General features: G+C 35.8%; 1 protein-coding gene across 1 annotated transcript in view; it reads right to left on the bottom strand.

Moving 5' to 3' along the window:
• Nucleotides 1-12,600: 12,600 nt before the first annotated feature.
• Nucleotides 12,601-17,877, bottom strand: part of LOC103136606 (spondin-1-like) — an 18,397-nt gene continuing 13,120 nt past the window's right edge. The window contains exons 4-6 of the mRNA XM_016670354.1: nt 17,032-17,105; nt 16,527-16,649; nt 12,601-12,770 (exon numbers count right to left, since the gene is read on the bottom strand). Of these exons, the coding sequence (XP_016525840.1) occupies nt 12,601-12,770; nt 16,527-16,649; nt 17,032-17,105 (367 nt within the window). The remainder of the gene's footprint in view (nt 12,771-16,526; nt 16,650-17,031; nt 17,106-17,877) is intronic.

Genomic DNA, 17,877 nt, shown 5'->3' with positions numbered 1-17,877 from the left:
AAACTTATCCCAGGTGAAATTAGGAAGTGGAGGAGCAAACCATGGACCATTTGTCAGTTAACCAAATAACTAAAATGAGACATTTTAGTCATGACTAAAATTAGACATTTTTGTCATTTGGTTGAGTTTGCATAAAGGAGGAGGGAAAATGGAGCATGAAACTTAATCAGGCACATAGAGAATGAGGTAACTGAATACATTAGAAAACTTTCAGCTTCAGAACAAGTTGGACTAAGCATGCTGCGCCACGCTCACGTTGAAAGTTTAGTATATATACTCATTAAATAATCATTATTCATATATGCGCATGAAAGTTATTGCATAAATTAACAGACAGATGCAAAAGACAAGCTTTGAAAAAAAAAAAACTAGCTGCATGTTTTTCATCAGACATTACAATCCATCCAATAAAGGTATGAGCAAAACAGAAAACATAAATGTCGTGTATTTGTAGGCTTTCTGTTGCAAAATGTTAACGTACATGATGATAGTGTTTGACTATGTGATGTGCACATTCACACCCATTAAGAAAGAAAAGAGAAAAGAGTAATGAGGTTTTTAATGCAGTTGTTGTAAAACAATGCATTAAAAATGATAGATGTGATGCAAAAGTTAATAAAATGAGCATTAACCTGGAATTAGCTAATGTTACTGTCATACAAAAACAGTTAATCTGGACAATAAATCACAACCAAGTTTCCAGCCTCTTGCAGAACTCTGTTGTAGACTAATATTAGCAAAGAGCACAGATTAGAATGAAAATGTTTGCTTCTGACACTTCAAAATTAATTATGTGTCTTTGGGCAGAAAAACATAAACCCATCCTCACAAAATACAAACTTTGTTTCATTTTTGCACACTTGGCTTCTTTTTTTAAGCATAGCGTTTAAAAAGAGGACAGATCCCGAATAGGACACGGTGAACGCCTTATGGCTTTCAAAGCCAGTGAAAGGTTCTGTTAAGATAAAAAGTTGAGACTCACAGTGCTTCTGTAATATGATTTCATCTGACAGTGGTTCTCAGGAATAATAAATATAATTCACTTCTGAAAAAAAACCGCCCTCATCTCACTTATGAGCCAGAAGTCAACTCTAAGACCAAAAACAACTTGCTCACGAAGTGGCATTGAGAAGAAAAAGGAGAAAAAAATATTAGAAATCAATAACATAGGGAAATTGAAATGCAGTGTAACTTTTTTCTGGAAATATATTTTACATAATGAATACAGTGATTCATCTTATATACATGATATTGTACAATTTGGTATATTTTAATTTCAACCACACCTTTGGTCTTAAAATAAAATGTTTTCATCCCTCAACCACATTTCAGTCTCTTACAAACAATAGATACATGTATGCAGCACTTACTCATTTCGAAATAAAAAAAAAGTTTAATACATTAAATACATTCACTAAGTCATTTTAGTTTATTATTTAATGGAATAATAAAATATTGAATAAAAATAAAATTAAAAATTCAAATGTTCTTGTAGGTTTGGGGAACGTGTCAGGACCTCTCTTGTTAGACGGTGGAGATTCAGGATTTCATTTTTCTCCCTCTTTATCATTTCTGCACCTGCTGTATTTATGGTGGAAGGTCACATTTGGATTGTGCTGTGAAACAAATAATGATGTGATGGGGGCACCACAACAAGGTGATTGGTTCCAGTCACTGTCCTACAATATAAATTGCATATTTACTGCAAAACTCTGCATAGACACATGACATATTTATATCTATGAATATACAATCATGTGTACAGCAGTGACTGGCAGAAACAAGCATGGATGTCAGTGGTACATACAAGACACTAAAAGGATACAAGATATCAGATGTTGCAGTGATTTTATATGCAGTCAGTGTTACATTCTGAGGCATCAGATGGCTTGACTTGCTCTTGAAAACTATCTCCGATTGTTTCTGTTTTATTTTTTTAAATTTTTTTGCCATGTTAAAAAGATCTAATAAATAAACAAAGGTTGATATCAAAGATATCGTGTGGTAATATAAAAAATCAGCTCACAATATATGTTTTTATGTATCTAAGAATATTGTTCTCAAGTCAACCTTGTATGATGAGAAAATGTAATTTTCCAATAACTTGCTTTGCCACTCTTGTTGGCAACAATTGCCACTTAGCATTTGCAATTTATATCAGAGTCTTTTACAGCAATGTGAAGGAAATGTGACACATTCTTTTTTTTTTCAGAAGTGTGAAAATCAGCTACATCTGAGGGATTTCAAGGATAAACAGGCTACACAAGATCCTGGCACAAAATATTAGACGGATTTAAGTCTAGAATTTGATCTGGTCACTCATCAGATTTTGTTTTATTTCCTTCTTAAGGCTTTTTTTTTTAGCCATTCAGAGGGGGACTTCCTGGTGAGCTGTTCATTATTACCACATAGTTTCATTTTACTGTTATTTTCTTTTGTCTGAAATGCTGTGTTAGTTTAATGGCAGATGCAACACTATCTGTTTAAGATAGAAAATTGTTCATATGTTACATACTCTGATGTAGATATGAATTGCACTTAATTTTTGAGTCCGTTAGGGATATGCATGAGGTTGCATCTGAATCCTTTGCCCTTATCCTACTCTGTCAGTCAGTGTCTCTCTCCATCTGTTTGACCCTCTCATGCAAAGAGAGTCTCTAGTTCTGAAAGTTACCAAATGACATGAAGATCGTAGTGAATTTCAAGCAGCAGTGCTAGGGTGTTATTTACACCGAGCCAGAAAAAACAAGTATCGCCATTTTCGCAAACAGATTTATCAGGTCACCTCATGAATGAAACATTAAAAAATATTTATTAAGATGACTCATTGCATTTGGAGAGCCATATAAACTGCTCATGAAGATTTGAAAAGATATTACCTTATGAACAAGGAGTTTATTATTATTTGCAATTGACCATATTACACTTAGAATTTAAACATAACAGACCAAATCACTGTTAATAAACAGTCTTGACAGTGTTTGATTAGTCTTGCCACAGTCTGTGAAATAAAAATGAAGCAATTCACAGCTGAGTAATCATACAGCTGAATGAAAGGCAAATAGTTTCATTTAAATTTCAGAATCCACATGTACTACCTAGCTGCTTGGTGTTATAGATTCTGTAATATAGATTTCGCTCAATCTCCTTTCCAACCTGTTACTGACTACTTCTCATGGTTTGCACAGCAAAAGTGGGGGGGGGGGAGCTCAAAATGTTGCAAATATTTTCAAACACACACTTTAATCTGCAAAATATTAACTTGCAGACTTGGATTCACAAATAAACATAGTCAAAAGCAACCATGCGCATCAAAAGAAAAGCGATCCAGCCTTGATTACAGACTGATAAGAGGGGGAATCACGATCCTGGAGAATACAGATCCAGAGCTTAGTGAAAGCATTGTTTGATGTTTAGCATTAATCTTAGTTTTAATTTCCATAAACTGTTATCTCAGACTCATAGAAATTGACAATCCTTCAAAAAAAGATGTTGTTGCATACCCAAAAAAGTTCTGGAGCTAACCCGTAACAAAACCAAAGGATATTTAGCCTGTAATTGGCCTCCTACACAGTTCCGCTCAATTCTCATCTCCCCTCAGTGCTACATGTAGGATTTCTTCCATTCAGCTCAACAGAAGGAAGAATGATGATGTTGATTTTCTGTGCATCGTGAGATCTGGGCCACCAATAAACAAAAACATTAATATTACATTATATATATATAATATTACATTCAAACAAAGATATGTTCCATTGTTTCTTTGGTGAATGAAGAAAAAAGGTTGTGTTCTCTTGAAGTACTTTGGACTTGTCATATTCTGGATGACTGAAAATCTACACTAATCCAAATTCCCCTGGGCATACTCCATTGACTTTGATCTTTAACTAGTACAACTCCATCATTGGGGATCAATACCCATGGTATCAGGTTGCTGTATAATCAATACATACCTACAAAAAACAAAATAAATGAACAAGATGCAGCTGGATTAACACAAACAGGCATTTAAGTCATTCATATCAACCGCATTGTAACCTGGGTGTTTAATAACAAAAAGATAATCAACGCAAAATCCACTCAGATAAATAAATTACATGTGTTTAAAGAGATATACACTTAAAATCTCACAGAAAGCACACACTAGGTTTCCTGTTGCATTTTAAATTGTACCTTCATCTGGCAGTTCTGATCACTTTAAGCAGTTATAATAACAGTAATATGAGCCAAGGCAGGCATAAAGGTTTTTGAGAGCTTTCTTTTCCAAAACAGGAATATCTCAGCAGTGCTCAAAAAGCTGACTTGACAGCCTGAGAGAACTCTGCCAGCTAATGATTCGTTTTTCATATACACACATATAGGCTTTCATTAAAACTGAGAAAAAAAAACAGCAAGCAAAACCGTAAGCAAACAAAAGAGCAATGCCATAAGAAAAGTTGTGATGAGAATCTCTGGACACTCTTTCAGACAATGTAGTGTTTATCTTATTGACCATCGTGGCTTGGGAAGCATGAATAGGGTTAAGATGTCAGTCCTCATTTTAGCATATGGTATGTCTATGGAACTGAGATGAAAAAAAATAAAATAAAATACAATATACTCATGGTAAATAAAAAAAAGAAATGCTAGGAAATTGATAAGATGGTTTCTGAAAAAGAAGAGAATGGTGACAACAGTGAGCCTGTGAGAAAAAACCAGCCTGTAGCAGACGTGGGTACTATCCTGTTAACATGTTGTCCATCTAAGTGTTTTGCGTCTAGAGGGCAGCATGAGGTAGAAAGAAAAACAGTCTGAAGAAACATTGTTGAGAAGTCCTGCATGGCCCTGAGATGTGTCATTCATCACACTGATTCCTTGGTTGACCAAATGAGAGCAACAATGTGGAGATACAGACACAGAAAGGTGTATTTAGCACATTTGTATGTGCTAAATACACATAGAAACATACTGCCATTTTGAATTCAGGCAGCGATTAAACAACTTGACCCTTTTAAAGAAGCACTTGTCTTTGAGGCTTTATACAACAAATTAATAATCCAGTGTGAAGAGCTACATTTTTCTTAGTGGTATATTTTAAGTATATTACAGCGTTTTTACTTCCTGCAAATGGAAGCTAAGTTTACATCCCTTTGTTGTCAAAAGGAGGTTTGTAAACTCTGTCCTTGCTTGTATTTAACTCTTCAATTTATGTCTTCAAATAGTCTGAAAACATTTCTGTCAAACTCTAAAATATTTAGGTTGGAAAGTTGACAAAATTTGTTAATATGACATTACTACTGCATAAACTTAGGTTCAAATGAATCAGCATTTTCTTCACTCCTCAAGAGGATGCTTCCAGCACTATGTGACCTTTAATATGTGGGGCACTGTGATCTCTTTCAGCATTTACTCCAGCTACAGTCCATCTAATGGGATAGATGTATTGTTTGCATGCAAAACGTGAGTTTGTGACCAAGAAACTTGTATTCAATAAATACTGCCTTCTAAAATTGTGAGGTTATTGGTACACAGACACTGATTAGTCATAATATTTTGACTGACTATCAAATAGTATGGGGAACATAATAAAGCTAAGTAACTAAAGAACTTAGGTTTAAAGAACTTAGGAAAAAATGATGAAATCAAGGAAAATATTTTGAACACATAGAAGATCCTGACACATATTTGATCAAGGAAATTCAAAGGGAATTTAGAAAGTATTGATGAATTTTACCTTGAGCTCATTCGAAAGGCTACAAATGTATGGCCAAACTATTAACTTGTTAATCCTGGTTAGCACTAATTTTCCTTGAGCAAATAGTTTAGTGAATGTCTTCCATTAAGAATATTCACAACAGTGAGCTAACTTCAATTTATGGCTTGCCAGCTTCATTTTGCATTATTTTTTATGTAAAATTGCTGTACATCTGCACCCGGAAAGTAGTCAAGATGGGACTCTCCAATGTTCTTTATATTGAACTAAACCTACTTTATTTTTTTTAGGGTTTCAGTGATGCTCTGCAGCATCAACCAGAAAAGTATAGCAAGTGGTTGTGCTCATAATGACTATGTTTAAGTGATTTAAAATGTTGTATAATCTTGAGTTTATTCTTCCTCTTCCTCCTGCTTCTTTCCATGCAAAGTAATAGTTTCTTTCTACATTATGCAGACAATAAAAGAATTAATAAAATTCACATAATGTAGTGAAAGTTTTATTTTAGATGTAATAAGGAAGAGCACAAGATGATGGAGTCTAGTAAGATAGCAGAAAGCGCTGTTTATAAAAGCAAGTGGTTATTTTTTTTGTTCTTGCCTGTAAGGATATTTGCTGGTTTCGAGTGGTGATCTGCCAGTTTTTATAACTACTAAACAGTCACAATAAGAATTCTACTAAATAGTTAGGTGTGGCAAATTTCTGTGTGTCATCTAATCTTCACAACAAAGCCAAAAAAACAGTGTTTAATCGTCAAAACAACAAAATGTTGAGGCGTTCTGAAACGTAAGACCAGGCCATTTTTAAAAACCAAGAAATGAGCCAAAGGGGGAAAAAATGTAAAACACAAAAGTGTGTGTTTGTGTGTGTTCTCAGGAACTATGTGAGCCACATTTCCTCTTGTAACATAAAAGAGACTGAATTTCATTGATGTTTCATACATGCTTTCAGGCTATGCAGCATATAGTGCTCTCCTAAAACCAGCAGCAGTGCAAAAATAATTAGCTGGTCAAGAACTTTAATGAACTGTGAGAGTTAAAAATATAAATTCTGAATGGCATCAAGGTGAGCAGCAGTTTGATTTCAAATAGTTTGATGAGAGACTGAATCTTTTCATGAAATGAGAAATCTCCTGAAGAACATAAAATGGCTCAAAGTCAGAGCAAGTTCCTTAGTTTGCATCTAACAGATGTTTATTTACGGCGGGAGAAAATCATTTCCCTCATATGAGCAAAAGCCTGTACACCAAAAAATATTAAAACAGTGTGAGCTTGAAATAATGTACTGTACTTTTTGTTTGTTACTTTTATTCACCTGAAAACAACAGATTTGTACAACAGGATTGGTAAAATAATCCACTTTTTGACATAAAAAGAACAGAAATTAGATTAAATTCCACTCCTAGTCTATCTTAGATGGGAATCTATAATCTAAAATAACATTACAGTTATCTGTAATGTGGGTGTAAAACATGCCAAGATAATCAACATCTCTACCTTCATGCTTGACAGTCAGTACAAGGTTCTTTTTGTTCTTTTTGTGCTCCTAGAAACAGTGTTTTACTGAGAGGTTAAATAACTGGTTTTAGTACTTGTCTGATCAAATGAGTTTTGCTGAAAGGCTGTTTTGCTTTATCCAGTTTAACTTTATAAAATCGATGTGCACTGACATGTTGTTTTTAGAGAGAATATCTACATATCATACTTATTTCATTTAATCTATTTTTTTTTTATTTTATGAACTTTAACATTTGAATTCTAAACCAAGGTAGATGCAGTCTGAGATGTAGATGAGATCTCTTTTGTTGTCATATTTAAAATCAGCAGACAATTGTACAGGATTGTAATGCTGCAAAAAAAAAAAAAAAACTTGTTTAAAAATGTACTCAAAACTATTCATAGATCTATCTGACATAGATCTATCTGAAATAGCAATCTTAAAAATTAGAATTAAGCAAAACCCATGTGGAATTAATTCCACATGTATAAGCTGAAACACCCATATCTACCCGTTTACTCAGAGTTAAAGACTCAATGTAATCTTTTCTGTTAGCTGTTGTTCTCCTATTTAAATATGGCGAAAATAATCACGCTAATACTAACTGAGCTACACAAAAAGAACAGAATTACTCATTCCCCTCATGTTATTCAGGGATTTACATCTAGTTCTACTTTTAGCAGATTTTGAAAGAAAAAAAACACACACATAGGGCTCACAGGTGTATTAAGGGGCATCCATATGTCTTTCCTGCCTTTAATCTGCCATTCCGGCTGCGACTGGAGGAGGGTTGGTTGTGCTCTCTAGTGCAGCTGTGCGGCTCACGATATTAGAGGATTCTGTGTGCGTTCGTACTGTGTAATAATGAAAAACACCCCACGCTGCGAGAGGAAATAGGAGATTTCATAATCCGTCTGAGGCCTTGGCCCTGGTTGCTCGTCCATGGAGGGAGTCTCATTAAACTTCTCATTAGTGACACACTGAGCTTCTGTAATGACTAAATGCATATATAAATCACCTCAAACATGAAACGATGGATGACAACAATGAGCTCTGGCTGCATCCCGGTGCTGCCTACCACACTGATAAGAGCAATTGTACATGAAAAATGGAATAATATTGCACATCTGTTTACCCCGCAAAGCCTTTAAAAATAATAATAAATAGATGTGTTTCCTATTAACTTTGACGGCTAACCTACACAAACTGTAGTCATGTAGCCTTTCGACATTTAAAAAAATGATTCCTCTGCTTACAATTCAATTTTTTTTTAAATGTGAATGGTCACTTCATGATTCTTTTTATAAAGGAATCTGAAAAAGAAAAAAAAGGTGTTCTTCTTAATTGTCTGTTTTATGACTTAGTAGATAAGTCATAAAACTGAATGACTGAATTGTCAGACATGAGATTAACTTGCATGTCGACCAAATTTTGTTTGGTCGACATGCAAGTATGATATAGACATCATAAATCTACCCTGCTATATCAAATATTCTTTCTTCTTATTACAATACAAATACATTTCAAGACAATGTATGCATAGGTGCCCCTATATACACAATGTAATAAACCCTCCAATTCTAAAAAATATATTGAACCTTGGACATGTAAATTCTTCTCTATGACACATCCGATGGAGTCACAGCAAGACAAATTGCCAAAGCACACCCTGGTCCCAGGTCTGAAAGGATGACAAATCCAAACACGAAATAAAGCCATCACACTCTGAATTGACATAGGTAGGATTAAAACAAAAAAAAAAGGCTGTGCTTGTAAGGGTGTGTGACAGCATGTTTGTGTGGTCTGCATGCCTGCTTGGCTTTACAAATGAAACTTTGTAAGAACACTCGACGATCAGTGCACCCTGTGGCTGGAGAGAAGCTGGGCTATGAATATCAATTTTGCATTCATCACTAGCTGCTCCCCTTGACGCCTTCGCAAAGCGAGTCATCTTTCTGTTTGTGTCAGCACTTCCTAAGCAGCGCTTCACGGCTCAAAGCAGGGACACTCTTTTGCCCAGTTGTCTTCTTACCGCAAGGACAAGGACTATGTTTTATGAGTCAGAAAAAGTAGATAAAGTGAACATGCAAGATGCTTGTTTTAGGAAATATAATTATCTAGTTTTAGACCAACGTAAAGACAAACTTTAAACATGTTTTAAATGAAACTCGTGTTAACTGATTCAAAAAAGGTTAAAGTGTTTTTAAGTGGGTTTTTTTTGTATCATTTAAAAAGTACAGACAAGAGAAACACTGAAATTGAAATCAGTAATATGACAATGAAAATGTAATTTATTATTGATTAATCTTAATTGACTTCATCTGGTAGGAAGCCACCACAGTGCCACGTATGTTTGGATTTATTTTTCTCTTACTAAACACCTTCATTTAAAACCTGTATTCTGTGTTTACTTGTGTTGTCTTTGACTATAGTAATTGTCTTCGAAAAGTGACAAACATGGAAAAGATGTTAATTAGGAGGGCAGACGCTTTCCACACCATTGCAAATGCCATGCTGTCTTTTTGGGGGATTGTCTCTTCTTGTAGGAAAATATTGAAACTAGTCTTCCTCTAACACCAATCTAAGCATTAATGGACACTTTTAAAAACTTATCATATTACAAGTTCACAAACACTGGAGATATTGGTAGAGGAATTCATTCATAAGGGCCTTTTGTGCTAAAATACATTACTTTTCAGTGTTGTTACCAACTCGATTTATTGTTGTCTCTCATAATTAAGTATCAACTGATCATCTGGACATGTAATTTAATGAACCATTAGTAGAGGAAGTGTGGACTCTCTTCAAAGGTAATTTTAGTTCTGTTATTAATAAGCATCCCCCAATCAAGAATCAACATGTAAAAAAAAAAAAAAATCGCTTCAGCTCCTGGTTCCCCCAAGATCGATCTTCTCTGTTACAGATGAAACCGTTCTTGTGCAGGTTACAGAGTACAAGCACTTTTATTCACAGTTCATTGTCCCTCATCACATTAACACACTTCAAACTAAGGTCAAAGCAAAACTTGGCTTCCTGTACAGAAACCACTCATCTTTTACATTCTCAGCTAAAAGAGCCATTATTGAAATGTGTACTCTTTCATTATTCGATTATGGTGACATAATTTATGCCCACGCTTGCAAAAGAAGTCTTCCAAAAATTGGATACAATCTATTATTCTCCCATTCGCTTTATTAGCAATGACCCTTAAAAAACACAGCACTCACTGTTGTACTCTGAGGTTAATTGACCTTCTCTGCTGTCTCGTTGTAACATTCACTGTCTCTTGTTCATTTATAAAACCCTACTAGGTCTTTCACCTCCTTCTTTAAATCAGCTACTGCAGAAGATTCCTCCTCATGATACAATGCTCACTCCTTCCAACTTATTAAACTGAAAATCCTTAAATGGCTTCTTTTGGCCATTTGTCTTTTTTGTTTTGCGACTGCAATGATTCAAACTTTTATCAAAATACACTACATCTTGACACTCTGATTTAATTTCCTGCTGTGGAAGACAGAGTAAATTACTTTTTCAAGGAGTTGTGTAATTGTTTTTGCAGAATGAACACATTGTCCTTTGTATGTATGCAAATACTGGTATCCTGTCCCCCTCGCTTCCCTTTTAGGTTTCAGGCTAACATTGTATATGAGAAATTGTTCTTAATGTTTTGCCTGTTGAAATAAGGGTTCAACAAATTGACCAGTACCCCCAGTTATCATATACTTATTTCCCAAATTAATCAGACAGCAAATTATGGCTTTAGTTCCCCTTCAGGTTTCTACCAACCATCATCCTACTGGTGAGTAAAATGTCTGCATTGTGTAAAGTGAGATAAAGTTATGTTACTATTGGCCCATTGCTATGATTTCTGAATTGTAGTTACATCACATCTTATATTTTGAGTTTACATGCCGCATTTATAAGGCTTTTTTTTCAATGTGGAAAATCCATGGCAAGTTGGTGATCATAGTGTTTAATATGTAGAAAGAGATTACGGGAGTGTTATTTTTTCTTGTTCCTTATGTCATGCCTTCGCACAATGCGAAGAGAGTACAGAAAATCTAGATGACAACATTAAGGAGAAGCCAAGCAATTGTGAAGACCGGAATCCCATCCAGAATTTGTTGAGGGAATTAAAGAACAGCGTTAAGAAAGTTAAGTCTTCCGATCTCAAATATCCACAATTAACAAACGTGTGCACAACGCAAAGTGTGGACATTTTCTTATAACTTGACAAATTAACAAGGATTTAACTGTGTGTTTGTCAGTGGGATTAATTTAAAACACTTTGACAATACTTGCTTTTGAAAAACACACACACAAGAATATATTATTATTTGACAATGCATGTTTTTAACAGTTATTAGATGAATTAGAATTAGAATTAGAATAGAATTAGATGAATTAGAATCAATCAAGTCCACTGCAATTTCACTCTCGCTTCTAAGGTCAGAGGTAACTTGTATAATGATGTAAGCTTAGAGTTCAAGCTAAATATAAAAGAGTGCATTAACGGCCGTAGGAAAATAGAAACCAACCAAGAAATTTGCAGCTTTTACTGTGCTCTCATTATGTAGTCTAGGTCTTTAGCATCAGCAAAGAATAAAAACTCTGTTGAACCATCTGCTCCTCCAGCATGGGTTATTTTAAGACAAAGTGAGTAAGTCACAAAGAAGAAGAACATGACAGATGAGAGGTGGAATGCCAGAACGTTAATAAAACTAAATAAAATGTTCTGTGTTTATTTGAATCTACGAAACCTTCCCATTTCATACTGAATCAATCTGATAAAATATTAACCCAGCATTTAAGAATTTTAAGGCTCAATTTAATATTTTTTAACTGATTTTCATGTAGAATATTTTACTCTCCATAGCAGATCCAAATGAGGTGGTATGCTTTGTAGTTACTACTACTACTGTATTTGTAAAGCACTTTAAAACAACGACAGCTGTGACAAAGTGCTGCAGAGATAATAATCGATAAACACACAAAATGTGGAAAGGACAGAAAACAACAATAGCAACAGCAGAGGGAAGAGCACAAAGCCAAATAATAAAAATGTTTCTTAAGATGAGTTTTAAAAGTGGATAATGGCAAATCGATCCATAATTTTGGAGCTGCAAGAGTTAAAGCTCTACCTCCTCTGAGCTTCAGGTTCGACCGTGGTACCTCTAGGAGCAGCGGATCAGCTGGAGAGTAAGAGTTAAGCAGCTCAAACAGGCAAGATGGGACAAGCCCATGTAAACATTTAAAAATAAACTAAATAATCTTAAAATCTTATATTTAAATCTAAATGAAGATCTGTAACTAAGGTAACATAGAAGCTTGAAATAACTCATAGGATGGGACACTAATCACTGATTAGCGAACTCATAGGGTTTATTTAGCACTTTTACAAGACTCCTCTACAAACAGATGATTCTTACCTTTTGCCTGATCTCTTCTTCCATTTTGACTGGTGAGCCCAGCTCAGCTACCTGTTTAACACCTTCGCTGGCTAAGCCACCAAATTCCCAGAGCACATAATTCTTTGAGTGGGAGGCACCGATGATGGCTGACCAGTGATTGGTGCGACCTGTAGAGTCAGACAGTAAAATATCTCATTACCTGGATTTCTCAACCTGTTTATTTATTTATTTATTTTACATTAACTTCATTTTTCCTCTTCCATTGTGGTTAGTAGTAACTCTACTGAGTACCTTTAAACGCTTCTTTTATTTTTAATTGACAGATCAAACATCTCATTCTGAAAAAAATATATATATTCGCTGTAATTTGCCACGTGTTATTTATTTCAATCAAAAAATACTTCATTTTTAATGCAAACCTCCTACAGTTATATAATAAATGTCACCCATGTGCCTTTGATTGTCTTTTATCCAAAACATAAGTATGTAGGCTTGACAAACTGTAAAATCTTGGCTCTAACATCTGTACATGCAGACATAGAGATTATGCAGCTGTGCTGGTATCAGTACTAAGAAACAGTTAGTATTGACAGGATTAATATGACAACATTGGAAACTAAAAATCAGCTGCACCTTCTAAACCAGAACTTCAGAAGATGTGGGGTATTGCTTACCATCTAAGGATTTATTGACAACTTTTTGATGTTTACGGGTAATTTTTGCATCATCCTTGCAGTCTCTGGGATTGAAAAGCAGCCACAACTTTATTGCCCAATGCTTTTACATTCTTTCATCATGCACTCTGCTTTCCTATTATGGCCTTTCCATGTAAGTGACATGTATGCTCTTTAACTACTGCAACATCAAGCACTGGCTTGAGTGTGTGAACTGTAAATCTAGAAGATTTAATTCACACAAGACTGTAGGCCAGGGCGCGGGGGGGCAAATCAAAGAAGAAATACTGGCTGAGCTAGGTTTCCTTGGGTTCACATAAGAAATCAAACAACAAAAAAGTTATTAAAGTCCAACACTTAATTCAAGAGAATACATTTAAATCATTAAATGTAAGCCAATGACATAATACAAACTAACCAAAACTCTAATGCATGAAGTTAATACAAAGTTAGATGTTTAGCCAGCTGGGAGGGAGTAAGACTAGAGATCTAACAAAAAGTGTTGTGTGTTCAACAAACAATTAATAAATGTGGCCACTAGGTGGTGAATCTCAATAGTGCTGCTTTAGGAAGGAGTGACTAAAGTGGCCAGTGAGCAACCAAACAGACATATTGCAAATATGAGAACCACATGAGAACCACTCATGAGAACCACTGACTGAATGAGAATGACTCATTCAGTCACCTGACTGAATGAGTCAGTCAGGTGACATGCATAACAGGTTAAAACTATTTATAAGCAGTAACTCATGGGGTCTGAGTATACATGAATGACCAGCACTTGGACAGTTGATGACAAAAACAAACTTTACTGATTGTTATAAAAATAATGTTAACAAGGTGGTTGATCTAATGGACTTTCTGGTTAAAATGAAAATGTGCAACAATTCAAAATTTGTATTTAGTTGTCTGAACAGCAAAATATTTTTTTGGTTTTATATGTCAAATCCTTGTAAAATAATTCAAATCTACTTCTATTTACAGAGCAACCAGGAGCTGTCCTCAGCAGAGGATTAAAAGTATTTTTACTTTTTTTTTTTTATTATCATCATTTTAGTTTCCTGTGACTGGAACTGATGACATTTCAGAGCAGCCTAGACAGATTCTTACCCTGGATATTTTTGAAAACTCTCTGGAGAGAGCTAAAGATTAAAGTGATGGTAATGAGTCCTTTTAACCCCAAAGACATTGAACTCATTCCAAAGATAAATCCACAAAATACCAGTTCAATCAGGCAAAAATCTAGTCAGCAATTATACAAACTGCTAAAATGTCAATCAAGATTTTTCCAGTGATTATCGAGAAGGGCATATCTGTCTTGTCACCCGTCATAAACACAGCTCTTGGGTGAAAGAAAATAATTCTGAACCTAAATCTGCCAGTGATATAAGACATTGTGAGGTTAACTGTGGTTAAGTTGGAGGTGGCTATGGCTTGGCTAATAAAAATGTCAAAAAATGTTAATATTGCATGAAAGTGCAGCATTTTCTGTCAGTTATCTCAGAAAGAAAACAGCCTTCCACATAAAGGTGCACTGTGCATATTCTTTACGCACACTTTTTATGAACAGTTGTGTATCGATTTCATGTATTTCCCATGACAAAATTTTTAATTTCCACACTCCGAATGGAAACTAGCAAGTTTGAGGAGCTAGCCGTGTGCCTAGCCCTATTTATTCTCCACCAGGGCAGTCTCAGCCTTATCAGCTAGGTATCACATACTAAACAGTTTGATGTGAACACCGTTTCCTGCCAAGCAGCCGGGTACTACAAGTACCCGGCTGTAAAAATGTTCAATTAAGCAGACGTGTCTGGCAGGCGTCAGCTTTAAGTTCAAACTTTGAGCATTCTTGGTCACTGGGCAACACAATGATGGGGAAGACTGCTGACTTCACAAGAGAGAGAGAAAAAAAAACTCCTCTTGCAACAACAAGAAATGCAAATTCAAGGTCATGGGTTGGGAAAGAAAAGGTGTCAGAATGGCCATGAGTCTGTGTTTGGTACCACCGAATAACACCGTCCAGTGCAATACGTGCAGTGTTATAATAACTAGTTACCAAGGAAATGACTTTGTGCAAGGAGAAATCAATCTGCAGAGCCCCAAGAGTCAGGATGAAACAGAAGCCACACAGCTTGCCCTCTCCTCCACTAAGTTGATCCATCTATGAAATGTGTGAGTGCACGCATGCACGTGTGAGAGAGTGGATCACACACCAGCTACTTCCTGCCTAGGATAGTGAATTAGGGCTTTCTTCAGTTCCAGGGTTTATCTCATTCCACTGTAATCAGTATATTGATCTGACTGGGGGAGAGGCAGATTTAGACAAGAGAGGCATCGTAAGCTGAAAGTCAATTCACATCCTGATAGTTTGGCTGAAGGTTATATTTGCATCACACCCAACTAGGTAGCAATAGCCTACCACCGATATCACTATTGGTGTGCAAAATAAGTCACATGGTTTAACCATCAAAATCCTTTCTTGGTTTCCACAGAATCATTATCCAGATCTGTTAAGATAAACAAGTTTGGAAAACGGCTACCATGTTTTTATTGTTTGGTACAACACAGATTGACAACCGACACTCTAATAGCTCCAACGTATGCCAATTAGTAGCTACAAAACAACATTAAATAAGTGCTAATCCTGTGCAGCGTAACAGTATATTGCTTATTATCAGAATACATTTATTACTAGCTCAGATAATTGCAGGGTTGCCCCTCTTGTACTGCAAGCCTGGCGGGCTGCCAGGTTTTACCTGCTCTGCTGCCAGGCTAAGCGTTTCTTGTTCTTATTTTAAATAGGTGTTTTTATACACCAGCAGCTCTGACTCATATGCCTCTTTGTTGTGCCCTGCTGCACGCTTCACCAGCAGAGGGTGATTTTATCAACATTTTTTCTTCTAACTACAATATTAATGTTTTGGAATGATCCAGCCAGAGTCCTCAAAATAAATAGAAAATCTTTATAGGGAGCTAACGATTAGATCAGACAGCCTTCTAACCACAAACCACTTGGAACTCATCAACAACAACAAATGGTCGAAATACCAGTGGAAAGATGCTGGTCAGCAGTTATAAGAAGAGTTTAATTGCTGCCATGCACATAACGACTTTTCCCCTGAATATAGAGAAGGATATAAATACTTTTTAAAATGCCATCTTTAGTCAAATGTTAATAAAAACAGATTAGCTACTGATTTTCTTCAATTTTAGATTATATTATAATACCAGGAGTACAATAGTGCTTACGGGGAAAGTCTTTGGGGTGAATCTTCTCTGACCAGTTCCCATAGAAGGTGACTCTGTACTTTGCTGTTCCACAGGCACAGCAATCAAGTAAAGGCTTATCTGTGCCGTCTCCATTCAAGGATTCTGTTCAGAAATGACAAAGCAGAGGACAATGAGATATAAATAACGCTAATAACTATACAGACAAGAGAATGAAGCCCATCATCCAGGAGATGAGTGGTTAACAGAGTAGGAAGCAAGGGGAACGTGGAAATAACATAAATTGTACTGTACAGTTCTTTTTGAGGTGTTGCTGCTGCATGGCAACCGATACCATGCAAAGCCGGGAGAATCATGCAGCTATTCATTATAGTATTTATAACAGCAAACAAGAAACCCCCTGCAGCTAAATTAAAACAGAAAGAAAATACGCACATAAATAGCACAGTGGGGGAAAAAATCACTACCAGTAGGGTAATAAAAAGGAAACTAAATGTTTAATAAAATGTCAGTAAATTAAGCTTACCTTTCTCACACATTCGCTTGGTCAGTGCACCTTCATCCTGAAAATAGATGATTCTCTTCTGCACAATGCTTGCCCTAAAAGCAATCACAAGAAGAAGAAGGCAGTGAGACAAAATGTTAAGGTAGCTTCAACATTAAAATCCTCTTCTAGCAGAGTAAATAAGTTAACTTTTTCTACAGCACACACTTTTCTTTTTCTTTGCTTAGTATATACATCTGCTGGTAAAGTGGAAGCCTTACATTAAGTTCAATATAAAACAGCTTGCATGTTGGTAAAAAAAAGAAAAGTGAAAATAAAAGTATGAAAACTCAGAAAACAAAATAAGGAATAAGAGTAAATGTAAGATTGAGCTTAAAAAAGAAAGAATGCATTATATTGTGCCGGTCGTTGGGATGAGACAACTGACAGGCCAAAAGTAATGCTCCTAAAAAAAAAAGAGGCCTGGCAAAGGGGAGGTTTCCCAAATTGAGCTGTCTCCGAATCTTGTTCCACTCTGTGGTGGGGAACGCAGGTCTAAGGGGGCTCTTGACATGTAAATTGGTCAAAAGAAATTCCCAGAGGCCAAAGGACTTGAGAAAACAACAACAGAAAATAAGCCTCCAGAGACCTGAATTCTTTACAAACGCCAGTCTTGGCTGCAGGAAAGTTTCCATGGGGATAAACCCTGACAAGGAGGAGGTGATGATGGTACCACAGGAGCCAGATGGGCTGAGTCCAGCTGGACTCTTTCTTCGTGAAGACGACATTGAACTGTGCCATGGCGTGTAAAGCCACTATCTATCTATCTATCTATCTATCTATCTATCTATCTATCTATCTATCTATCTATCTATCTATCTATCTATC

Source organism: Poecilia formosa, unplaced genomic scaffold (genome assembly GCF_000485575.1).
Source record: "Poecilia formosa unplaced genomic scaffold, Poecilia_formosa-5.1.2 Scaffold33, whole genome shotgun sequence".
NCBI lineage: Eukaryota > Metazoa > Chordata > Actinopteri > Cyprinodontiformes > Poeciliidae > Poecilia > Poecilia formosa.
Note: the sequence above shows the minus strand (reverse complement) of the source record. Positions and strands in the feature narration are given on the sequence as shown.